Genomic DNA, 27,144 nt, shown 5'->3' on the forward strand with positions numbered 1-27,144 from the left:
TACTCATCCTAACTCTATGGATGTCTATATTGGTGGCATAGGGTTAATGTAACTCAACCAGACAGTGTTAATGATTCAACTCTAACAAAAACAATTGAACAGTATTTCAAGTTCTCCTTCCATGGCACTTTGACCACCGCTTTATGGTGTTGTGTGTCACGTTACAGAATTTAAATATCTGGTTATATCCTGAGTAAAATATTACTGAACTTTTACAAAATGGTAATTTACAATCATTTGTCTTAAGTCAGTGCGACAAATCTGCCTGCACTGAGGGATGAGCATTGCTTAGATGCCACCTGTCGGAAGACAATGGTTGGCGTCTTGAAAACCTTTGTTTTTCACCTGATGTTGTAAGATAAGTTGTCTCTTGATAAATTGACATCAATATCTCCTCCAAACCATATCCATTAGATGTATTACCAGACCCAAACTAGGATGCAGTTGTAAATGAGAACATGTTCTCAACTGGCCTACCTGGTTAAAAAAAGATGAAAAAACTATATGCAAATAAACCAATTAATTTATAAACTGGCTGTGTCTTTAATACCATAAAACAGTGCTTTCAAAATCACACAGCTTTGACCCTGAACTGTTGATATCCACACATGCAAGCAGAGACAAAACCAGGGCCTGACATCAAAGAGAAGCCACAAAGTAATGGACTGGCATTTTCAAATGTCACACACACATCAGTCTGGTCATCACTTTGACTGACAACTCTCCAAACACTGAGGGGTCAGGCTCTATTCAATTTGTACAGCTGAAGAGTTGAGTTGTACTCACAACTCAGCATGTTGCTACAGACTACAATGTCCTGTTGAAAAGCAGTACAAAGCCACAATGACACAGGCATACTTTAGCAAGAGCAATGCTTTTATTGGTCTAGTTAATCTGGGTTATCCCTTGTGTGCAATGCTTTACTTGGCTACCACAGGAAGCAAGATAACTAAATACAAGGACACCGGAAATAATGAAACCTATGTTATTATTCCATAGATAAAAAATTAGAGTTAATTTCTTAAAAAAAAAAACGTTCACCTTGTAATGCAGTGCAGGTTAAAATAGCTTCTAACAACATCAAGGAGAAAGAGAGGGAGTCAGGTAATCTGTCAGAATGGTTTACAGGCACTGGTTAGGAGTACGTAGAAGTTGTCCCTAACAACTGATACAGAATCAGATCTTTTAAAATCCCCCTAATGGTAGGTGAAGGACTAGCGATTGGGAATCTGATCCTAGATCTGTTAAGAGCAACTTCTCTTGAACAGTTAAAGACCAATCAAAGAGATGACTTGTCTTACCGCGTTCATCTTTAGACACAGGCATTAGATGGACAGACAGCTCCCCCACCTGGAGAAGCAGGGTACTACCCTACCCTTCAATTACTACATACAGAGAGAAGGGAAAGGATTCCCCACACTGATAAATGCAGTATGAATTACAGCTCCTGAGGGTAGCCTGTAGTGAACTGTCTAGTTGTGCCATCTCGTGGCAAAATGGGTATTACTATTAAAGACACTTGTCTTGAAGTCAGAGGTGGGGTTGGATAACTGCTAAGTCCCAAGCATACAGGAGGGCAGGCAATAGGCATAGGAGAGATCTATAGTATTCTAGAAGGAATACAGATCAGGTTAGAGAGGGTAATGTGTCAGACATGATGAGGACAGAAAGGAGATTATAAAGTATTGGCTGCCTGACAGTAGGTAGGCTGTCATAGCCTAGTCCACATGTGCAAGTTTGATCCAGCAGTGGCACATTGGTTTCCCCCTGTGAAACAGCATATCCTCCAGGTTGGGATGAAGTAACCTCCTAAAGACTGATCTAAGGTCAGTTTTGCATTTCTCCCCCTAATGGTTAAGGTGGGGATAAGGGGATTGATAAACTGATCCTACATCTCTGGTTAGGGGTAACTCCCACCCAGATCAGTACAGTATAGTCCCTCACAGGTCCTGGGGGTTGACGATGGTGAAGTCATAGTCTTTGCTGTGAGTGCTGCCCTCGTCTGGGCTGGAGGAACCAGACGCTGCGCCCATCAGGGGGTCCTGGAACACCCCCACGCCCTCCGGCTCCACCCTGAGCGAGCCACGGAGCAGTCTGATTGGAGGGGTCCTCTCGGCCCCTCCCTCGGTGGGCTGCAGCTCTCCGTCCTGCGAGACCAGGATGTAGTCGTCCCAGTTCTTCCCCTCCGAACCCACAGACAGAGAGGACTCTGGGGGAGACGCCTGCATGGGGAGACAAGAGGCTTGTTCAACACTGCTGCTGACAGGCTGATCTACAAATCACCTTGTATCATAAATAAAGTCACCATTTACCCACAACGCATCAAAACAAATGATGCATAGGGGATGTATATGAAGTGGTGGGATATCGGAACGGGTGTGAATGGTCTCTATTTGCAAGTACCAAAGTATGCAAGGGCACACTGCAAAGAGTGCATGTATGAATACAACCATGTGTGTGTTCACCTGTTGCTCTGACGCCGTGTGCTCATGCTCTTCCTCCTCCTCTCGGTCCTTCTGTTCTCCATCACGTTCTCCATCACCGTCGCCACGCTGCGGTGTGGCCTGGAAGGGGTGTTTGTCATGATGACGGTTGGCGAGCTGTTCTACGATGGCTGCAGCGGCATTGGAGGCGTGGTCATAGTGGTCATCAGCGATGGTGATCTCCTCGTTCTCCTCAGCCTCCAGCAGGCTCTGGTTGAAACGCAGCGCTCCCTTCAGGATGTCCTTGATCTGACGGATTCATTCATAAACACACAGAGAAAGTCATGATGAACACACACACTACAAAGAACACACGAACTGACAACACATATGGTTAAATGCTAATATATAATGGCGCTGTAAGAATGGCAGCAGTTTTACAGTCTCCTAACCAATTGTGCGATTATGTGTTTTTTTTTACGTTATTTGTAACTTATTTTGTACATAATGTTTCTGCAACCGTATCTTATGGGAGAAAAGAGCTTCTGGATATCAGGACAGCGATCACTCACCTCGTTCTGGAAGAATAAGCAGACCACCGTAATCCCCGTTCACAAGAACACCAAGGTAACCTGCCTAAATGACTACCGACCCGTAGCACTCACGTCTGTAGCCATGAAGTGCTTTGAAAGGCTGGTCATGGCTCACATCACCATTATCCCAGAAACCCTAGACCCACTCCAATTTGCATACCACCCCAAGAGATCCACAGATGATGCACTCCACACTGCCCTAGACAAAAGGAACACCTATGTGAGAATGCTATTCACTGACTACAGCTCAGCGTTCAACACCATAGTGCTCATCATTAAACTAAGGACACTGGGACTAAACACCTCCCTCTGCAACTGGATCGTGGACTTCGACAGGCCGCCCCCAGGTGGTGAGGGTAGGTTACAACACATCTGCCACACTGATCCTCAACACGGGGGCTACTCGGGTGCGTGCTCAGTCCCCTACTGTACTCCCTGTTCACTCATGACTGCATGGTCATACACGACTCTAACACTATCATTAGGTTTGCCGACGACACAACAGGGGTAGGCCTGATCACCAACAACGAGACAGGATATAGGGAGGTCAGAAACCTGGCCATGTGGTGCCAGGACAACAACATCTCCCTCAACGTGATCAAGACAAAGGAGATGATTGTGGACTACAGGAAAAGGAGAACCGAGCACAACCCCATTCTCATCGACGGGGCTGCAGTGGAGAGCTTCAAGTTCCTTGGTGTCCACATCACCAACAAACTATCATGGTCCAAGCACACCAAGACAGTCGTGAAGAGGGCACGACTAAACCTTTTCCCCCTCAGGAGACTGAAAAGATATGGCATGGGTCCTCAGATCTTCAAAAGGTTCTACAGCTGCACCATCGAGAGCATCCTGACTGGTTGCATCACTGCCTGGTATGGCAACTGCTCGGCCTCCGACCACAAAGCACTAAAGAGGGTAGTGTGTGTACGGCCCAGTACATCACCGAGGCCAAGCTTCCTGCCATCCAGGACCTCTATACCATGTGGTGTCAGAGGAAGGCCCTACATTTTTTTTTTTACCAAAGACTCCAGCCACGCTAGTCGTAGACTGTTCTCTCTGCTACTGCAGGGCAAGCTGTACCGGAGTGCCAAGTCTAGGTCCAAGAGGCTTCTAAACAGCTTCTACCCCCAAGCCATAAGACTCCTGAACATCTAGTCAAATAGCTACCCAGACTATGTGCATTGTTCCCCCCCCCCCCCTCTTTACGCTGCTGCTACTCTGTGTATTATCTACGCAGTCACTAACGCTACCTACATATTACCTCGACTAACCAGTGCCCCCGCACAATGACTCTGTACCGATACCCCCTGTATATAGCCCTGCTACTGTTATTTTACTGCTGCTCTTTAATTATTTATTTGTATTTTTTACTTTACATTCATTTTTCTTAAAACTGCGTTGTTGGTTAAGGGCTTTGAAGTTATTATTTCACTGTAAGGTCTACACCTGTTGTATTCGGCACGTGACAAATATAATGTGATTTGTTATGCACAAATGCATACACACACCTGTTTGAGTCCAGCCAGTGACACCAACACCTCATCCTCTTTCTCCAGGTGCTCCTGTAGGATCACCTCCTGGATCTTACCTGAGACAGACAGACAAACATCCGATCACAGATCTAGCAGTAACACCAGCCAACCAGTTAACCAAATAAAGCCTGTTTTAACCACACAGCCAACCAGTTAACCAAATAAAGCCTGTTTTAACCACACAACTGAGTACACGTGTATACTGATTTAAAATCACTAGATTGCTCAAAACATCACTGTGGTTATAGCTTAACTCAGCCATTCTTAACTGGTGGGTCATGACTCAGTCTGAGTAAAAAAAACTCCAGTCTTAACATAAAACTATGTAGATATGGAATGCTGTTTGGGTCTTTGTGTGTCAAAATGTGAAATAAGCTTTTAATTTGACACGTCAAATAACTATATTATAGAATGTTGTGTGCGCTGAATTTGCATGTGCAAGCCAAGCGCCACCACTACGATCAGTAGCACTGTTAAAGCAGAAAAAATGAAGACATCTGCAAACAAGCACATACCGACCACAATGAGTTTTCAATACCACTTTGGTAAGAAGACATTTATTTGTTCGACTGAATGGGAAAACGTCTAAACATTTGAAATAAGATGCAGGATCAACAAGCAGGATAAAAAAAATATTTAAGCAAGGTAGTCCAACATTCTCCCAGACTTGCAACAATCCCAGAGGCTGGGGAGAACGGATGGGGATCCTGCTGCTTCAAGTCCCTACTGCTTCTGCCTGCCAGCCAGCCACATCCCAAGTAATTGCACCCGATTCAACCTAGCTTGTCAATATAAAATACAGAATAATAATGAAGCATTTTGTCAACATTGATAACAGTTTGGAAATTGTAGCCAGGCTGTCACCCTACTATGTTGACTTTGGTTTGCAGTATGATAAAGTCACTCATAAATATCTTTGATACAGATGTTATTAGCAACTTCTGGGATTGCTAGCTAGCTAGCTAGCTTTAGCTTGGTATCTCGCTAGCACCAATGCAACCACCCTGAAAATATTGACCAAAAACTGCAACCATTTTCAACATTCTTAGCAATGATTTAGGAATCCATGTGACTAAGTATTACCCAGGCAGCCACTTGTTCTCCTATTCTAAATCGAACTTCTGTTCATTAAAATAACTAGCTAGATAAGTAAATAAACAAGGTAGCCAGCTACCTAGCCCAGTTACCCCCAAACTAATGTATTAAGACTGGACCCGACACTTATGTGAAGCTAGCCACAATAAGGATTAGTCAAGTGGAATTTGCAATTCGCTTTCTAAATAAAAAGGTCCCTCTTTGAAAGTAATGCAAATGGATACAAATAGTGGAATTAAGCAATATTTGGACTAGATGATACTGAACAAGGTTGAAATGTTATGTAAATTCAACAAAAGACAATTAGTTAATTTGACAAAACAAATCTGTTGAAGTCGCACTGTTGATGTATTAGACTTCAGTATGCATTGGGGCATACTTGTATTTCACTGTCAAGCCTTACCTGTGAATCAATGAAATTGGGTATCAGTCTACTCAGTGACACCCACAGAACACAACTGTAGAGTCCACACATTTTTGCAGCGTAGCTCTTGCGAGACTGACTATGGGAAATCCCCTCCCCAGTCTACCTATTGTGGGTATTGACATTCCTATTGCACTGTACAGCCTTAACTACGAATACAGTATGCCCCCAATGCAATTCTAAAGTCTAACATATCCAGAGTGATTTGAACCGATTTGTCAAATTAACAAATTGTCTTTTGTTGCATTTATATAACATTCCAACCTTGTTTAGCACCAACTATGGCATGATTCTCTATTTGCATCACTTTCAATGAGGGACTTTTATTTTGAAGGCAAACCGCTAGCTTCACATAGGTGGGTCCGACCATCATCAACCAAATACTAAAACGGTCTTGTAAATTATGGGTATAAGTAAATAAAAGGATATTACCCCCTTCTCCCCAATTTTGTGATATCCAATTGCAATCTCGTCTCATCGCTGCAACACCCCAACGGGCTCGGTTGAGTCACGTGTCCTCCGAAACATGACCCGCCAAACCACTCTTCTTAACACCCGCCCACTTAATCCGGAAGCCAGCCACACCAATGTGTCGGAGGAAACACTGGCCACCTGACGACCAAGTCGCCCTGCAGGCACCCGGCCCGCCACAAGGAGTCGCTAGAGCGTGATGAGCCAAGTAAAGCCAACCCGGCCAAACCCTCCCCTGACCCAGACGATGCTGGGCCAATTGTGCGCCGCCCTATGGGACTCCCGGTCACGGCTGGTTGTGACACAGCCTGGGATCGAACCCGGGTCTGTAGTGACGCCTCAAGCACTGATGCACCACTCAGGAGGCCAAATTATGGGTATTTTAAATTATGAAACCTAGGTAGATAGCTAACTATAGCTACTGAAACAGATGATGTCGTTTTGCTATGTTTTTTGGGGAGAACATTGTTTGCATCCATCAGCAAGCCATCTTTGTTTCTGACCAGCACTGTCCCAGAGCTTGGGGAAGTGTGTGTCTGCCTCATGCGGCAGCGTCAGGTATGCGACTCCAAACTTCACCAGCATCATAGCATAAGTATCGGTGAATGTCTATAAAATACGAGTGAGTGTAATCAATGTGTAATAACTACGTTAAAAAAAATGTATGAACGTGTTAAATTATTATGTGACGTGCAGTCATATTCAGGTCCTGATTGGTCAACAACCTTATTTGTCGGGCCAAATGTATGTGTGTAGAAATGATAATGGACCTATATTTTTAAACAACAACCTCTGAACTATTTCCAAAGGAGTTATTAGAAGCACTATTTAGCAGATTTGGTTGATTGTGTGCAACGCTGTCAAGGCAAACGGTGGCTACTTTGAAGAATTTCAAATAACCCTCTGAATCAGAGAGGTGTGGGTAGCTGCCTTACGTCGCCGTCCATGTCGTCGGCGCCGGGGAGCAGTAGCTGTTTTTTTTTTATTTAACTTGGCAAGTCAGTGGGTTAACTGCCTTGTTCAGGGGCAGAACGACAGATTTTACCTTGTCAGCTCGGGGATTTGATCCAGCAACCTTTCGGTTACTGGCCCAACAGTCTAACCGCTAGGCTACCTGCCGTCCCTGTTTGTTGGGTGTTAACTGCTCAAGGGCAGAACAGCTGATTTTTCCACTATTGTATTGGTAGTAGGTAGACTTACCAATATGTGTGTTCATCATCTTGGCACAGTACTTGCTCATGGCCTCCAGGTCGTTGATCTGACCCTGCAGGAAGGACACCTGGGCCTCCAACTCCTCCTCCTGACAACACAGAGGGGACAGAGCGAGAGTTTAGAGGGAGAGTGAAAGAGAGAGGGTGGATCGTTAGAGAGAGGGAGAGCGAGGAGGGAAATGAGATGGCGCAATTAAGATAGGTGAGAGACTTGCAGAGACAGACTTGCAGAGACAGAGAGAGACAGAGCTAGTGAACTCACCGCCTCTTTCTTGCCCATCATGGTCTTGCTGTGGGAGCGGGAGCGAGTGATGTTGAAGAAGGAGTCCTTCTTGGTGGCCGAGAGGGGCGGAGACGAGGTGCTGGTGTCACTTTCCCTAGTGACAGGAAGGGGCGGGGATGCGGTGGTGTGACCCCGCCCTCCAGAGAGGCTCTCTATGCTGGGGGAGGAGCTAGCTGTCCTGGAGATTTGGCCTGAAAGAGAGAAACAGACACGTGGGCTGTGAGTAGCAGAGAGAGAGAAGAACAGATGGACCAGTCCAGTTGTCGACAACCTTGGTCCTGTAGAGCTGCATTTGATTAATCAAATACCTGTACCAGGGAGAACTTCCAGGTAGATACATGCTGGAACACCCGAGACAACGAAATAGATACAAATGTCCCAGCCGTTTAAACGTCTTGCTTAAATTCTACAACATGAGTCAACCATAACTCCTGTACAGAAAAGCCAAATATTACACAAAAACAAGGGAACTCACAGAAAGCAGGACAAGCCAAGAACAGAAAATGCAACACCAGCATCTCTTCAATGCATGAGTACGCTCCCACGCTCCCACCTCCAACACTTAGAGTTGCAGGTAGTTTCAGAGTGGGTGGCAAGGAATAAGTTAGTCCTAAATCTTTCTAAAATTAAAGCCTTGTGTTTAGAACAAATCATTCACTAAATCCTGTAATAAATAATGTGGAAATTGAGAATGTTGAGGTGACTAGACTGCTTGGAGTAACCCTGGATTGTAAACTGTCATGGTAAAAACATGTTGAAACAACAGTGCTAAGATGGGGAGAAGTCTGTCCATAATAAAGCACTGCTCTACCTTCTTAACACTCTCAACAAGGGTTGTCACACCTGGAAAACTGTTCAGTCGTGTGCCACAAAAAGGGACTTGGGAAAATTGCAATTAGGTCAGGACAGAGCAGCACGGCTGGCCCTTGGATGTACACAGAGAGCTAATAATAATATGCATGTCAATCTCTTCTGGCTAAAAGTGGAGGAGAGATTGACTTCACCACTACTTGAATTTAATGAGAGGTATTGACATGTTGAATGCACCGAGCTGTCTGTCTAAACTACTGGCACACAGCTCGGACACCCATGCATACCCCACAAGACATGCCACCAGAGGTCTCTTCAAAGTCCCCAAGTCCAGAACAGACTATGGGAGGTACACAATACTACATAGAGCCAGTACATGGAACTCATCAAGTAACTGACACTAGCAGTAAAATTAGATAGAAAAAATAGATCAAAATACACCTTATGTAACAGCGAGGACTGTGAAGCAACACAAACGATAACATATGCACTATACACATGGATTTATTACTGTAGATGTGTGGTAGTGGTGGAGTAGGGGCCTGAGGGCACACAGTATGTTGTGAAATCTGTCAATTATTGTCATGTTTTTTTTAAATTGTAGAAATGTCCTTAATTTTGCTGGACCCCAGGAAGAGTAGCTGCTGCCTTGGCAGGAACTAATGGGGATCCATAAATACAAAACTCTGGACTGCCACAGTACTGCTGGCTTGTAGCGTTCAGTGATTGATTAAGACAAGGGTGAATGGGTGTTTGAACAATACGGCTGATCAATAATGCCATTTATTGACCGATGAATTAGTTGATTAAGTAACCAGGAGGAAAAGAGTACAGAAAGCCAGCAGTACTGTGACAGTCAGAGATCACTGTTGAAACTAACTGGTCAAAGGGAATGCAAAAACATGCCAGCACGTCACACACACACACACACACAAGCAGGTGCTGTGGTAGCAGTTACCTTTTGTGTCAGGGAAAATGTGGGCAGGGACAGAAACCTGAGAGACTCCTCCTGAAACTACATTGAACAGACAGGAGAGAAGGCTATCGTATCACTCGTGGACACACACAGTCCATAGTTGAGTATTGCCATCATGTGCTTATTGAGTCAACCTTCTCGTGACGCAACTAAGCACCTGTATGTATGGACATGTGAGCTTCAGTGTACCTGTTCAGCGTAAAAGTGTGTGTGCTCGCGCACGTGCCTGTTTCCGACCCTCACCTTTGCTCAGGTGGACAGGCATACTCTCAGACTTGAGTAGGCGGTGGTGCTGGGAATGGGGTGGCGTCTGCAGGGGTGCATGGCCAAACAACAAGGGCTCGGCCTGGGGGTGAGGACCCGCAGTGACGGGGGAGGGGGCAGACAGGACCTCGCTATTAATTGGAGAGATGCCGCTGGAACCACCCCCTGACAGAGCAGGGGCGATGAGCTTCCTACCGAAGCTGAGCAGACTGCTGGAGACCTTGTTGATGTTGAGAGGAGCCATCTTGCCACTGGCACTGAGAGAGGAGAAAAGAGAGAAAGGGTTAGTTAGCAGAATATTGTGAAACAACAGTGTGTGTGTGTGTTGTTTGTTACCATGACTGTTCCTCATGCGTGTGTCTGCTTACCGGGTGTTGTTGACCAGGTCTGCTCCTCTGGTCTTGTAATAGTCCAGATTCTGTTGAAACTGGTAGTTGGCTGGCCGAGGATTGTTCTAAAGGAAAAGGCATCAGTGAATACAGCTCATTAAACAGTGATCAAATCAATACAAACAGTGATAAAATAGAGACGGTGTGAAAAATACTGTTGGGTGGGGGATCCCCCACATAGCCTAGTCCCAGATCTGTGCTTTAGCCAACTACTCTGACTATCATGGTCATGTCCCAACCGCCTTAAATTGATAAATATCATAAAAACACGTGATTCAGCCACTTTTCTGTTTTTCCCTTCTCCACCCATCCTCTTTTCCCTAACCCTCATCTCTTCCGCCTCGAATGTCACCCATCTCCCCCTGTACCACCCCAGGGGGAGATGGGGACGTGTCTGGACAATGCAGTCCGACCCGGGGCGGTTCTGTCACACCGGATCAGACCTCCACGTCTGTCAGGAACACCACACCATGATGGGACCAAGCAGTCACAATTTATATGGGTCAGTGGTCAAATGGAGGAGACTGGACAGGACAGCTTGTGTGTGTTCTTACCTTGGGATCTCTGAGGAACAGAGCCTTGTGTAGTAGGGTGTGGATGTCTCCTATAGGTGGGTAGTGCATTAGAAGGCCCAGACAGGTCTGGAAGTTACTCGCTATCACTGAGACACAGGAAAAAAAACAAAAAGTTAGCAAGGCTCCGTGACAGACACACTAGTTAGCAGACCGACACGCTAGCAGACAGACAGGTAGGCTAGCAGGCAGGCTGGCTGAATAGCTGGTTGACTATAGCTGACTGTCTACGGCTGACTGTCTGACAATGGATGGCAGACGACGGCTGAACGGCCGGCTGGCTGAACGACGACGGCAGGCTGGCAACGGCAGGCTGAATACAACTGGCTGAATACAACTGGCTGAATACAACTGGCTGAATAGCTGACTATGACTGGGAAACCAACCATCTATGTGACTGACATGTATTGATGTGCAGTGAGGGAGGTCCTTACAGGCGTCTCTGATGTAGAGCAGCATGGCTACGAAGACATAGTCCACCAGGTCTAGAGTGATGCTGTCAGCAAACAGGGCATCCCAGACCACCAGCAGGTCCTGCAGGGGGAACTCACGGCCAAACAGCAGACGCACCCAGCGACTAGGGACGCAAACACACACGCGTTTAAAACAGACGCAGGCAGACACACACACGCGTTTTAAAACAGACGCAGGCAGACACACACACACGCGTTTTAAAACAGACGCAGGCAGACACACACACACACGCGTTTTAAAACAGACGCAGGCAGACACACACGCGTTTTAAAACAGACGCAGGCAGACACACACACGCGTATTAAAACAGACGCAGGCAGACACACACGCGTTTTAAAACAGACGCAGGCAGACACACACGCGTACGCAGGCAGACACACACGCGTTTTAAAACAGACGCAGGCAGACACACACGCGTTTTAAAACAGACGCAGGCAGACACACACGCGTTTTAAAACAGACGCAGGCAGACACACACACACATTTAAACAGACGCAGGCAGACACACACACACACATTTAAACAGACGCAGGCAGACACACACACACACATTTAAACAGACGCAGGCAGACAGACACACACACATTTAAACAGACGCAGGCAGACACACACACACACACACACATTTAAACAGACGCAGGCAGACACACACACATTTAAACAGACGCAGGCAGACACACACACATTTAAACAGACGCAGGCAGACACACACACATTTAAACAGACGCAGGCAGACACACACACATTTAAACAGACGCAGGCAGACACACACACATTTAAACAGACGCAGGCAGACACACACACACATTTAAACAGACACTGGCAGACACACACACATTTAAACAGACGCAGGCAGACACACACATTTAAACAGACGCAGGCAGACACACACACATTTAAACAGACGCAGGCAGACACACACACATTTAAACAGACGCAGGCAGACACACACACATTTAAACAGACGCAGGCAGACACACACATTTAAACAGACGCAGGCAGACACACATTTAAACAGACGCAGGCAGACACACACATTTAAACAGACGCAGGCAGACACACACATTTAAACAGACGCAGGCAGACACACATTTAAACAGACGCAGGCAGACACACACACACACACAGACACACACACATTTAAACAGACACAGGCAGACACACACACACATTTAAAAAGACGCAGGCAGACACGCACACATTTAAACAGACGCAGGCAGACACACACTACAGAGACAATACACTACAGAGACAATACACAGACAGGTGGCAGTCCTCACATGCCGTATATCTGCGGGGCGATCTCCAGGCGGTTGACGTGCATGTGCAGCTCCACGTCGTGCTTCTTCACCAGCTGGTCCTGGATGCGGTTCACTTTGGTCACTATGGCAACGGACGGCCCCAAGTCCTGCGGACGGGCGAACGGCATGCTGGTCAGCATCTCGTCCTTCCCCTGAGGAGAACGTTCACACAACATCAACAGTGGAATAACATGAACATAATATACAACGCTGATATACGTTAGAATAGCAGCAGCAGCAGCAGCTACAATGGAGCTTCAGTAGCCAGTGAGTGTTACAACTTTTCACTTAAAGAGAATATTAACAAGAGCACTGACCCTTCTGACTTCTCTCTCGAAGCTGGAGAACCAGGGTTCTGCTGTCTCCATCAGCTGGGAGAACATGGCACTGCAGAACACAGACACAGAGGAGAACGGAGTCACATGGACTGGGTCTCAACAAGAACATGTTAATAGTCTCTGACCTGTCCATATGATTTCCACGTTTAGAATGTATTAGTATGTCAAATGCATATTTCACTCACTAGGCGTCATGTTCATGGAACATAGGATTCAGTAGAGACAGCATCTCCTCACTGTGGACCAAAGACAAAAGCATTAGATCAACACAGAAACCAATTTGGAGGAATGGACAGCATAGGGTGTAACTGAAGGGTAGGAGATAGATGTGAAGTAGGGGTGCCGGTGTGACTGACCTGGGGTAGGCGGTCTCGCTGGCATGCTGAAAGGCCTGATGGTCACAGTGCAGGACGAACACGATAGGAGCCAACAACTCATGCATTCCCTGCAGACAGAGACAGAGAGTCAGCGAGGTCAGAGTCAGCGAGAGACAGAAAGAGAACATGATTCAGCATGGCCTGTGTTTCTCTCAGCGCGATGCACGAGTTGTGTTATCAGTATTGACAGAGCATCATTAAACTTAATTAACCAGTGGCCAGCCATATGTCACTTCCTGTTAGAACATTGAGTGGGCATCAATGCTCTCTCCCTGTGTAGCACAATGTGGACAGTACACGGTCTATTCTAGGAGTTGCAACAGCATGCCTGGTGGCCCTGTCATGGTGTGCAAATCTAACATTGTGTGTAGTGGTACCTGCTTGTACAGTAACTGTTCATTCTCTCTGGCGTAACAGAACAAGATGTCTGTCAGCTTGGTCCTGACGGCCTCGTCTTGGAAGTAACGCATCTCAGGAAAGCTACAGACAGAAAAGAGGAACAAGAGAGAGGATAGAGGGAGCGAAAGAAACAAAAAAAAGAGGGGAGAGGAGAGAGAAGTGAATGGAAAGAAAAGATGGTGTTTAGATGAGAGGCATACAGTAGAAGGACATTAGTGCCATTACTTGATAACCAGAGCTGTATTTAAAGGTGTAGCAGACTCACGTTCTCATCACGTCCTGTTTGATCATCCCTCTCAGCTCTTTGTCCTGGAAGAACTTGTTCCACAGGCTCTGGACAGGAGGGAGGAGAGCACAGGGACATATGAACCAGGAAATACACCATAAACCCATTCACCATACTTATGTTACAATACATTATAACACAATATAGGGACATACAGGTAACTGCCAAAATAATGGAAACACTTAAGTACATTTGAGTACACTGTATACTGAAAGCAGGTGCTTCCACACAGGTTGGGTTCCAGAGTTAAATAAGCAATTAACATCTCATGATTAGGATCATGTATAAAAATGCTGGGCAGGCCACTATTTTGGCTACCATGGCTATGCCCTCATAGGATGACAATGCCCCGTCCACAGGGCAAGAGTGTTTACTGAATGGTTTGATGAGCATGAAAATGATGTAAACCACATGCGATGGCCCTCTCATTAATCAGATCTCAACCCAATTAAACACCTATGGGAGATTCTGGAGACGGTGCCTAAGACAGTGTTTTCAACCACCAACAAAACATTAAATTATGGAATTTCTTGTGGAAGAAGGTGTCGAATCTATGCCAAGGTGTATTGAAGCTGTTCTGGCTCGTGGTGGCCCAACACCCTATTAAGAGATTTTATGTTGGTGTTTCCTTTATTTTGGCAGTTACCTGTACATCATAATGAAGGTATGATATACGTTGATATTTACAACTGGGATACCCCCTTAGTCCTGTGATAGAGGGATATTTAGACATCCATATACCCCATTATGGATAAGGTGTATTCAGAGACACTCACGCTACACTACACTTACCCCCTCGTCCTGTGAGAGTGGATTGTTGACCACCAGGTCCTGCTGGCCTGCAGCTTTACGGGGATTGGTGATATGCTGAGACGAGAGGGGAAACAGTCAGTGACTGGCGCGCGCACGCACACACACACACACACACACACACACACACAGAAATACTTACAGTCTCTTTGATCTTCTCATACTGGGCTCGCAGCTCCTTGGTCTTGTTGAGCCATTGGCTCTTATCCTCAGGAAGGACCTCCAGGTACAACTAGAGGACAACAAACATGCTACAACTTCCTTCAGACGCAAACAAAACATTTAACACCATAGATAACACCTTTCACACAACAGAGTCATATCAGTGTTAACTTTTAATCCATTGGGCCTCCCGAATGGCGCAGCGCGTTACTACAGATCCTGGTTCGATACCGGGCTGTGTCACAGCCGGCCGCGACCAGGAGACCCATGAGGCAACGCACAATTGGCCCAGCGTCGTCCGGGTTAGGGGAGGGTTTGGCCGGCCGGGATGTCTTGTCCCATCACGCTCTAGTGACACCTGTGGCGGGCCCGGCGCAGTGCATGCTGACACGGCCAGCTGTACAGTGTTTCCTCCGACACATTGGTGCGGCTGGATTCCATGTTAAGCGTGCATTGTGTCAAGAAGCAGTGCGGCTTGGCAGGGTTTTGTTTCGGGGGACGCAGGGCTCTTGACCTTCGCCTCTCCTGAGTGCGTACGGGAGTTGCAGCGATGATACAAGACTAACTACCAATTGGATATGACAAAAATCAGGGAGAAAAAGGGGTTATAAAAATTGTATTAAAACCTTTCAATCCATTACCTAGGTCTAGATAATCAGATAAGACACAGCCATACACAGAGTATTCTGAAGAGAGAGAAACCTGAGAGCCATCTTTGTGAGTGGTTTACCTTCCAGCACACACTGCGGAATCGGCTGCTCCGCAATCGGCCGCTGATGCCCGCCTGCCGAATCCTGGCCAGATAATTACTGTTCAGGAACAAGTCATCCCATTCTTTCCTTCGGAGGGAGGGCGGGAGGGAGGAAGGTAACGGGAGAGATGAGAAGAGGTTTTAGTGAGTTTGTGCAATTTTGTTTAATCTAATGTGCAATAGGCAGAGAATTAGATCTGCATGTGACATGGACCAAAATATAAATCACACGCACACATTAAGCATGAACACACACAGCAACATGAGTTCTTACCTGTAGGAAAGGAAGGTGGACTCAGACTCTGAGTAAGACAACGTGCTACTATCCAGAGATCCTCCTGTAAAACAAACAAAGCAGTTCACACACGCAGCCACTAGAAGGCGGCATAGACACCAATTACATGGCTCAGTGAGGCTCATCTTCCACCTAATGGATGTTTGAATGCATCCTTTTCTCTGACAGATTTCAATAGGCATGTTCAATAGCATGGTTTCTACCACATTACATTTACCAATGAAATCATGTCATGGGGAAAAGGACAGGTATGTCTCAGGGTATTTCTCAAGCGTGAGTAAGACGCAGAGAAGTCACAAACCTAAATCATCATCAGAAATAATAACTAATTTGCCCTGCAGGTTCACACACACACACACACACACACACACACACTCCTGGGACCTGTCAATCAACATTAGTTACAGAAGTGTATCATGTGACGTTGCTCTGGGGACACTCACTATGAAAATTCATTAGCTAAACACGCTAACCCTTCTTTCGTCCGCAGGCGTCTTCAGTTGTGTTCATAAATCACCGTTATACAATCCACTACACTCCATACCTTTCTCCAGCAATATTTCCTTTTCTCTGTCACAGTCTTTCGTTAGCCCCACATTCAACTACCCCCCCCCCCCCCCCCCAACTCTCCTTCACTCGTCATTAAATGGCGTTTGGTTATGAATATGAAGTGTTAACTGCTTAATTAAGGCTCAAATAGTTGTTATAAAGGGTTAACATGTAACTATAGCTGTAATGAACATGTATTTGGGTTGACTCACCACGGCTGCGGTTCTTGTTGAAGTTGTGGAGAGGGTCGATGCCAGTCTCCTGCTCTCCCTCAGGCTGGAGAGGGTGGTGGGTCTCAAAGTTAGGGTGCTGCATGACCACCACACAACAGAACCTGGGATGAGAACAACAGGAGGGGTTAAAACTACCTGTGTACCACCACAGAACAAGAATTAAACGCAACACCACAGAACAAGAGTAGGATGACTGCAGCCGTAAACACCATAGAGTAAGAACAAAACTGAACACCACAGAGCAAGAGGACTCATCTGATAAAAGATACCTTAATAGAAAATGACTCAAAAGTTCAGTAAAAATTCTACTTGAGTAAAAGTATTTGGTTTAAAATATACTTAAGTATCAAATGTAACTACAAAATATACTTAAGTATCAAAAGAAAATATAAATAATTTCAAATTAATTATATTAAGCAACCCAGAGAGCAACAGTCTTGTTTATAAAATCCCCAGATAGCCAGAGGCACACTCCAACATTCAGACATCATTTACAAACGAAGGATGTATGTTTAGTGAGTCCACCAGATCAGAGGCAGGAGAGATGACTAGGGATGTTCTGTGAAGTGGACCATTTCCTGTCCTGCTAAACATTCAAAATGTAACGAGTACTTTTGGGTGTCAAGGAAAACGTTAAGTAAAAAGTACAAATACTTTAAGGAATGTAGTGAAGTAAAAGTTGTCAAATATAAAATAGTAAAGTACAGATACGCCCAAAAAACTACTTAAGCAGTATTTTAAAGTACTTTAAGTATTTTACACCACTGGGACTAAGTTGAGTAGAGCAATTAAAAACAGAACAAATATACATGTTATGTACCCAGTAGGTCCCTCAGGTCCTCTGGAACTGGCCTTTTAACTCTCCCAAAGCCTAAGACCAAGAGGCATGGAGAGGCAGCCTATAGTTATTTTGCAAGCCTATAGTACATTTTTTAGTTTTTATTTTCCTTAGTGTGCTTTTTAGTCGTTAGTTTTTATTGTTATCATTTCGTTTTTTATCCTCTTAAGCATATTGTGCAGTAAATATTTAAGTTTTTATTTTAATTCGTTTTTTCCCCCTGTGAAGCACATTGAGTTACATTCCCTGTCGGAAATGTGCTGTATAAATAAAGCTTGATTTGATCTACTAATAATATTATCCAGTTCAGCTTTAGGCCTGTGCTTTTTGTCTTTGTTCCATGTCAGTACTTACAGTCACAATGTTGTGTTTCTTCTCAGCCGATACTCAGGAAAGATGAGAGTTTGGGATATCTGAGAGAAACAAAGAGACATTCAGGACAAAAAGAGAAACGAAAAAAGCGAAGGCTTGGTATTTTTCCTCTGTATAAATAGGATCACTTGGGGGAATTCAACACAAGACAACAAGGCAACATAAGGCTAGGCAGTATAGGCTAGGCAGTATAGGCTAGGCAGTATAGGCTAGGCAGTATAGGCTAGGCAGTATAGGCTAGGCAGTATAGGCTAGGCAGTATAGGCTAGGCAGTATAGGCTAGGCAGTATAGGCTAGGCAGTATAGGCTAGGCAGTATAGGCTAGGCAGTATAGGCTAGGCAGTATAGGCTAGGCAGTATAGGCTAGGCAGTATAGGCTAGGCTTGTGCGGTATACCGTACACAACTGCTTATACAAGTTAACTATCAAAGATATGCCAAATAAACTACTCCATCTCAGGTCTCCAACTATCCACATGGTTTGCTAACCAAATGGCTAGCTTGCAAGATCAAGCTTCTTGGTTCCGACAGATACGATCAATTCCCTCCTGGATCAAGATCCCTGCTGCCTAAATGGGTTTTGTGCGTCAAATGCATGTTTGGAAAGTAATAGCGCCCCTTGTGTGCATTGCCAGTAATACCGAATACCTCATTACGGTACAGGAACGGTATGAAAGTGTGGGCACCGGCCAACCCTAGTGTAGGCTACTCAAATGTCTGTTGAGTGGCTTTGGAACATCACTGACATAGGATACACTGATTTAATAAGACAGAATGGACAAGATTTGAAAAATAACTCACGTCTCAATGTACAAAGGAAAACATTCTAATCACATACAGAGACAGTCAAGTAGCTTGTGCATAAAAACAACCTCTTCCATAGAAGAGCAGGGATAGCCCAGGGAATTCTTACCCAATATTCACTATGGCATTTCAGAGAGCTCTGTGGGAGATCTGTGACAAATGAAACATTGACACTACATGGTCCTACCAAAAGAAAATGACCAATCAAGACGTTTCACATAGCAGTACAATGACACAGACATTGAACTAGTCGACAACATGCCGTTCATCAAAAAAAGCCAATGTTTTAAAATTGTCCTCAAACCATGTTGATTTAATTAAGGTTAAACCCGTGGGCCTCCCGAGAGGCATAGCGGTCTAAGCCACTGCATCGCAGTGCTAGAGACGTCACTACAGACCCGGGTTCGACACCCAGGGATGTCCTTGTCCCGTCGCACTCTAGCGACTTCGGTCGCCAGCTGTAGTGTTTCCTCCGACACATTGGTGCGGCTGTCTTCCAGGTTAAGCGAGCAGCGTGTCATGAAACAGTGCGGCTGGGCGGGGTCTTGTTTCGGGGGACGCATGGCTCCCGACCTTCGCCTCTCCAGAGTCCGTACGGGAGTTGCAGGGATGGGACAAGACTGTAAATACCAATTGGGTATGACCAAATTGGGGAGAAAAAAAAAAAAGAGGGGTAAAAAGTACCTCCCAAAATAAAAATAACTACAAAAAAATATTTAATAACCCCGCCACCTCTCCATTACTTATCCTGGATGGGCATCTTCCATGGTTATGTATGTGTGTGTACACGTACTTGGGTTGTCACAGTACCAGTATCACAATACGACAATACCTGATTTTCCATGGCAAAAAGGAAAGCAAAGACATTTCCTTGCCATGATACCTCGGAGTATTGCGATGCTGGTATCGTGACAACCCTTGTGCGTACACATAGGCTTAGCCTACATAACACACAATTCCTTCCACCGCAGCAGCGAGAGCATTAAGCATTTTCCTTTATTAATTATGGAAATCACCCAACAAAGGCATCTCCTTAAACCCATTAACGAGGCGCATGGAACCCGGCTTTGATAAATCAACCGCGCACACGATCAAAATAGAAATCATTTTATATGCGTACTCTATGCTCCTGTTTGGCTCTGCAACATCTGTTCCTCAAAGACTAATGTCTTCAAGTCATCTGAGTTTTTTCCCTCTTTTAAAAGACAATATCCCATTAAATAATTAAAACTAATCTCCAATAATAGCTAGAGACATGCTGTGAATAGGTCAATAATAATGCACTGCATTTCATCAGGTTGAAGTGGAACAGATTCTTTTCAGAGTTAGGCATGTTTCAGAAGTGTCTGAAGGGCTCGAAACTCAGAACTACAGGTGAGGATTCTTATAGAGGAATTCTTCTTTACCGTAGTTGAATAGTTTCATTCATTATGCCTCTACTCCCAGAATCCAGAGGCTATTCCAACATTCTGAATTCCAGGAAGAGGAAACCTAAGGAATAACTGATTAATCCCTCAATCTTGTAATTCTGAACAGGATGTGAACCTCATATATAAATCACTCACTACTCAGGCTAAGGGAATGTAACAGAGTGTCTGTACTACTGAGAAGTGCTGTGTGTTGCATGTTCACGGCCATGCATGGTGGAAGGTTTCACTTCCATTCTAAAAGTTATCCTCCAGAGAGTAATCTTCTGCTCTGCAACAATGACAAACTTCTCAGCGCAATAAACACATTAAGTACTGCATAATGTATTACATATCACCGGGAGATACGTCAATAAGTCACTGAATTAATTTTTGATGATGTAATCAAATAAATACATAATGGAAGGCATTAATGAACCAATAGGTAAATTGCTTGCACTGCTATCTACAAACTTACATTCGGATGAGAAGATACTTCTGTGTATATATAGTATGTGGACATCCCTTCAAATAAGTGGATTTGGCCATTTCAGCCACACCCGCTCCTGACAGGTGTATAAAAAAAAAAAAAAAAAAAAAAAATAGAAATAAAAATTGAGCACACAGCCATGCTATCTCCATAGACAAAGATTGGCACTAGAATGGCCTTACGAAAGAGCTCAGTGACTTAGCACTGTCACAGATTGCCCCCTTTCCAACAATTCCATTTTTCTAGGAGCAACAAAGGCACAGCTGCGAAGTGGTAGGCCACACAAGCTCACAGAACGGGACCGCAGAGTGCTGAAGCGGGAGCAGGTAAAAATCGTCTTTCCTCGGTTGCAACACTCACTACCGAGTTCCAAACTGCCTCTGGAAGCAAAGTCAGCACAATAACTGTTTGTCCCGGGGACGAGCAGCCGCACACAAGCCTAAGATCACCATGTGCAATGCCAAGCGTCGGCTGGAGTGGTGTAAAGCTCGCCGCCATTTGACTCTGGAGCAGCGGAAAAGCGTTCTATGGCATGATGCTTCACCATCTGGCAGTCCAACAAACTAATCTCCACATACGTTTGGTCATGTAGTGTACTTGCCTGTGATTTAGCCTACTGTAACAAGGTCCACTGAATCCCACCTCTGTGTGGAAAAAAGGGTCCACTGGGTACCAAACGGAACAAAACAGGGAGGGACCTACCTTAACTTGTCCAATAAGAAAAGCTTGTTTTCATATTAATTTGCTGAACATTTTGCTACGTGTGCAGTAATGAATACAACCCAGGCATTTGAAGAATGCCTAGTCTGTAAGCCATTAACACAAATCATCATGACACATTTGAGTCCTCCTGCCCTGACCTGTACATGACCCCAGCCAGTAGCCTAGAAACATTATCCTAGTTGACTGAAGAGGGTACGATGAGAACACAAAGAAACAGAAGGCTAAATTAGACAAACACCTGACAAAATAAAATGAGAAATGCAAGGGAAATACATATAGCTACACCTTCATACTATCAGGGATGACTCACTTCCTCTTTACTATAAACAGATGGAGAACATCCCTTGCTGTGAAGAGGTGAAGTTAGGAGAGAGTGTGTGTGTGTGTGTGTGTGTGTGAGAGAGCGAGACGTAGGACTTGGAAGGCCCAAAACGGTTGAAAACCAATTGGGTATAAACTGAGCTAGACAGAGAGGCTGTGTAGCTTCTGCCCAGAGCCATAAAGCTCTTCTGCTTTCTGTGAGGCTTTGATTATACTGTTTTAGAACAACAGATCAGCTGAGAGGCCCTGGGCATTCTGGGTTCGGACAACAACACTGGAGACAACAGCAGTATAGCAGAATATACTGAGGAATAACAAACAGAGAAGGGTACTTCCGTGCCAGTAGAGAGGACGAGCCTGACGGCTTTCATGTGACTGAGGGTCCATTCTAGTGGATGCAGTACACTATACAGATTGCTATCAAGATGACTCCGAAACAATGAAATGGAACTTTCATGTGCATTAATAAACTTGTATTCCATACGTAAATATGAATAAAACTGTCAAATTACATGCCTAGTTGGTTTAGCAAGGGAAAAAGACAGGAACATTCCAGCTAGCCATGATTGGCTGAGATTATGGATGGGCTGGACATGCTGGGAGATGAGTTTGGATTGGTCTGCCATGCTTCTGTCTATAACATGAGCTGTTCAGCATGTATTGGCAGCCCTTTTTACTGCACTGTTTTTGAAAGATATAATGTTAGCTATTGAGAATAACAAAAGTCTTGCTACTTTTCTCAACAACATTGATGCCCTTATTTTAACAGGCGCTGTCGACAGATCAGCTGGAAAAAAGTGATGGGCTACTTTCTGCACGCGCCACAGTCAGTGTGAACCGCAGTGACTTAACAACGCTGGCCAAACAAGATGTACCTACAAACAAAAAAATAGTTCAATGGTTCCAGTCTGCCATGAAGTGTTCATCCATGTATGCTGGTAAGAGTCTAGCTACATTTTCAAAGATAAGTTTCAAATTTAGTTTAAAAAGTAATTTTCTTTCCAAGATAAAGCGTACTGTTAGCTAGCGAACATTAGCATGCTAGCTAAGGTTACTTGTATGATTTGTGTAGTAATATTATTATTCGAATCAGAAAATCACTTTTAATTACTAGTTATAGCCTAATGTTAGCTAGCTAACATTGAACCTGGTTGGTTTGCTTTCGCTACCTGCAGATTCATACTACAGCTATGACAATGTTTGTATTGGTACAGTGCCTTCAGAAAGTATTCAGACCCCTTGATATTTATTGCGCCTTATTCTAAAATGTATTAAATCGTCCCCCCCCATCAATCTACACAATCTATTCACTATCCAGGGAGTTGTTTCTGAGACTGTCATCTCCGCTTGCTCTATAGAGGTTAGGCTGAGGTTTCTGATAAGCAATTTGTGACGAATGTATTGGTAAACAAGTCCTACACTAGCTAATATCAGTCATTGTTCGGTGACTGAACAGTGAAGGATCAAAACAACATGACACTGACATAGGTCACCCGTTTCAGGAAACTAGGCGTATGTCGCAGGTCACTACATCACAGAAGAACCGTTTGAACGTAAACTTTTTTTAAATCAAAATCAGTGTATCGCGCAGTTAAAAGTGCATAAGAGTTGTTCTCCACTTTCTGGAGGATCAAGTTTTGAAATCAGTGGAATTCAAGTATGATAGCTAAGGAGATGGAGAAAACACCAGTCTCTGGATTACATCTTCAAACTAAGGGCAACCATGGCATCCGTGACAGGAGACACGTCCATCTATGATATATACGGGTAAGATAGTCTAGCTAGCTACATTTTCAGATATTACACGTTTCTAATTTGGAGAGAAAGTAGCTTCATTTCAAGTTAAAGTGTACTGTTAGCTAGCTAACGTTAGCTGGCTGGCTAGCTAGCTAATGTTACATGTATGATCTTATTATTCATATCTCAGAGCCATTTGCTTGGCTAGTTAAAGCCTAATGTTAGCTAGCTAACATTTAACCTGGTTGGTTAGCTACCTGCAGATTCATGCAGGGTAGTAACATCATGATTTGGGATTATGGCTCATTGTTTAGCTAGCTAGCTAAATGTCTTAACAAAAGACTCCACTATTCAAATAACCATTTCTGGTGCGTTCGTAAATTCAGTCTGACAATCTACTCCGATTTCAGAGCACTCTCGTCTGAGTGTGCCAGAGCGCAGAATAACTAATGAATTTACGATCACTAAACACCCGTTGAATATGACCACTGTCAGTAAACATCAGCAAAAAAGCAGAACTAAATTGTTGCCAGCAGCATGCTTACAGTCACTAACGCTCTGGATAACATGAAAACAGCCTAACCACCTCTGCTAGGGCGAGTAAAATGGTCAGAGTTTGGGTGGGAGCTAAAGCTTAACTTCTCTAGGGTAGGGGGCAGTATTTTCACGGCAGGATGAAAAACGTACCCAAATTAAACGGCCTACTACTCGGGCCCAGGAACTAGAATATGCATATTATTAGTAGATTTGGATAGAAAACACTGAAGTTTCTAAAACTGTTTGAATGATGTCTGAGTATAACAGAACTCATATGGCAGGCAAAAACCTGAGAAAAATCTAACCAGGAAGTGGGAAATCTGGTGCTTGTAGTCCTTTCAAGTCATTGCCTATCCAACACACAGTGACTTAGGGTTCATTTTGCACTTCCTAAGGCTTCCACTAGATGTCAACAGTCTTTAGAACCTAGTTTCAGGCTTTTGCAGTGAACAGAGAGCGAACAAGAAGGCCGGGAAGTTGGTGACTCAGGAAAGGACATGAGTTCATTAGCGCGCAATCACATGATGAGGTAGCTGTGTTCCAAAATGTTTTTCAAGACTGAATCGTCCGGTTGGAATATTATTGAAGTTCTAAGTTAAAAAGGCCCTAAAGATTGATGCTATACAACGTTTGACATGTTTCAACGAACGTAAATATAACTTTTTTTAAACTTTTCGTCGTGAACTTTTGGGCGCGCTTCCTACATTTGGAGTAGCTTACTGAACGCGCAAACAACAAGGAGGTATTTGGACATAAATCATGGACTTTATCAAACAAAACATTTATTGTGGACCTGGGATCCCTGGAAGTGCCTTCTGATGAAGATCAAAGGTAAGTGAATATTTATAATGCTATTTATGATGGCGGGTATCTGTATTGCCTTGTGTATGTTTCTGAGCACCGTACTCAGATTATTGCAAAGTGTGCTTTCCCCGTGAAACTTTTTTGAAATCTGTCACAGCGGTTGCATAAAGGAGATGGTTATCTAAAGTTCTTTGAATAACAGTTTAATATTTTATCAACGTTTATGATGAGTATTTTTGTAAATTGTTGTGCTGATTCACCGGCAGTATTGGAGGCAAAATATTTTCTTAACATCACGCGCCAATGTAAAATGCTGTTTTTGGATATAAATATGAACTTTATCGAACAAAACATACATGTATTGTCTAACATTGAGTCCTAGGAGTGTCATCTGGTGAAGATCGTCAAAGGTTAGTGCTTAACTTTAGCTGAATTGCTGGTATTTGTGACCCCTCTCCTGCTTGGAAAATGGCTGCGTGGTTTTTCTTGTGTTGTACCTGTCCTAACATAATCTAACTTTATGCTTTCGCGTAAAGCCTTTTTGAAATCGGACAATGTGGTTACATTAAGGAGAAGTGTACCTTTTAAAATGGTGTAAAATAGTCGTATGTTTGAAAACTTTGAATTCCGACATTTTGTTGTTTTGAATTTGGCGCTCTGATTTTTCACTGGCTGTTGAATAGTGCACCCGTGGGTGGGACGGTAGCGTCCCACCTCCCCAAGAGAGGTTAACAGGGTGTGAATGATGCTGAATGGTGTAGACAAAGAAGAGCTCTCCAGTAGGTACCAAAACATTCAAAGGCCATTTTCTCAAAAGTGAGGTTATAAGTTTATCAACATTCAAAGCAAAATTACTTTTTCATTGTTCCTCAAATGCAGTGTATGATATACCATTTTGTAGCTCTGCAACTCTGCTTTTATCCAATGTAAAAAAAAAAAACAATTTCATATGTTGCTACATAAGACCGAATCAAGGCGGTTGGTCACATATTATTGCAGTTTCTCATAAGTGTTTTGCCTCACAATACACAGATCGTTTCGTTTGAGTAGGTTATGTGCTGGCTGGCTGCTCATTTCAGTCCCTGCAGTCAGTGCACCTCGCTCAGAGATCAAAGGTTCGATACTGACAGAACGGTTCTCTCATGGTACAGACCTCTCCTGTCTGGGCGGCCTCTGGCCAAAACAACTCTTATACAACCTGACTTTGGTACTGTCACTGCACTATGCTGGGTCACGATAGTGCTGTTGGCACCTGTAACTTGGACATAATAAAAACAGGTAGACATAGGCTAGCTAGTGCTTGCCATTGTTTAAAATAAGAAGAAACATAGTTAGCAAACAGCTTTGGGACAACATCGGGAGTCTATTGTTTGGACTCCCTGATTTGTGAATCTTTCTGGTGGTTGGAGAAGGAAAATATCCCCAACCATAAAGTAGCCTGCTACACAAAAAAATCGTTGTCAACAAAGGCATATTTATAATCTCTAGGAACTCTATTTACCAGGCGTAAAGTGAAATATGATCCTCGCTATTAAATAAACGGCTGAATCAAACTGCACCGTAAAATACAGTTTTCTTTATAGAAAAGGTGATCAGACCAATTTTCACCGCAATGACTTGTCGATGTACAATATATTGGCATGATATAGCTAGCAACTAGCTCTACTAGTTAGATGTCCAGCATGGTGGTAGAAAAACAAACGTCTTTAACTAGGTAGCAACACCATGCATATTTACAATCGCTAGAAAATACTTACGTTGCTGACGTCTAGCTAGCTATATAATCTAGTCGTCAAACTGTTTTGCAGGCTTTTTGCGGGTTAGCGTTCAGGCTAGCTGCACGAGCTTGCACATAGGCCTAGCGCTACACTTCCGACATACAGCTCGGTGGCTAAAGACAAATCAATATAGCAACTTCATACAAACGCACGGGTTATTTCCAGTTATTAAAAATTCCATTGCATATTCTGTCGTTTAATGTGAGTGTGCATTTTACCTGTTCTGCTCATGCGGGGCTCCCCATTCTGTGCTGTCTTCTGATTGTAAACAGTCGCGAGTCAAGTGGATGTGTGTTGAGGCACAGTTGACAGAA

The 27,144-nt window shown here is 44.1% G+C and overlaps 1 protein-coding gene across 2 annotated transcripts; it reads right to left on the reverse strand.

The window, feature by feature from the left end:
* Positions 1 to 855: 855 nt before the first annotated feature.
* Positions 856 to 27,144, reverse strand: tbc1d5 (TBC1 domain family, member 5). Of its 2 annotated transcripts, XM_029732514.1 has the most exons (23): positions 27,049 to 27,144; positions 18,214 to 18,272; positions 17,001 to 17,122; positions 16,219 to 16,282; positions 15,924 to 16,032; positions 15,174 to 15,263; positions 15,014 to 15,088; positions 14,201 to 14,268; positions 13,914 to 14,016; positions 13,516 to 13,604; positions 13,345 to 13,395; positions 13,139 to 13,208; positions 12,801 to 12,973; positions 11,481 to 11,623; positions 11,029 to 11,135; positions 10,454 to 10,539; positions 10,065 to 10,342; positions 9,804 to 9,860; positions 8,015 to 8,226; positions 7,742 to 7,841; positions 4,528 to 4,607; positions 2,466 to 2,732; positions 856 to 2,222 (listed from the first exon to the last, which is right to left on the reverse strand). In XM_029732514.1, exons 3-23 carry the CDS (start codon positions 17,101 to 17,103, stop codon positions 1,941 to 1,943), a joined length of 2,607 nt encoding a protein of 868 aa, XP_029588374.1. In that variant the 5' UTR covers positions 17,104 to 17,122; positions 18,214 to 18,272; positions 27,049 to 27,144; the 3' UTR covers positions 856 to 1,940. The 2 variants fall into 2 exon arrangements, with proteins under 2 accessions (XP_029588374.1, XP_029588375.1); XM_029732515.1 differs by lacking the exon at positions 9,804 to 9,860.

The sequence above is a fragment of the Salmo trutta genome, chromosome 34 (assembly GCF_901001165.1).
Source record: "Salmo trutta chromosome 34, fSalTru1.1, whole genome shotgun sequence".
Taxonomy (NCBI): domain Eukaryota; kingdom Metazoa; phylum Chordata; class Actinopteri; order Salmoniformes; family Salmonidae; genus Salmo; species Salmo trutta.

Excerpts from the sequence above, each read along its gene's own strand:
- tbc1d5 (XM_029732514.1), bottom strand. The coding sequence starts at position 17,103 with ATGCAGCACCCTAACTTTGAGACCCACCACCCTCTCCAGCCTGAGGGA. Across the intron at positions 7,842-8,014 it reads TGATGGGCAAGAAAGAGGCG|GAGGAGGAGTTGGAGGCCCA; the intron begins GTGAGTTCACTA and ends CTGTGTTGTCAG. Across the intron at positions 2,223-2,465 it reads ACACGGCGTCAGAGCAACAG|GCGTCTCCCCCAGAGTCCTC; the intron begins GTGAACACACAC and ends CTCCCCATGCAG.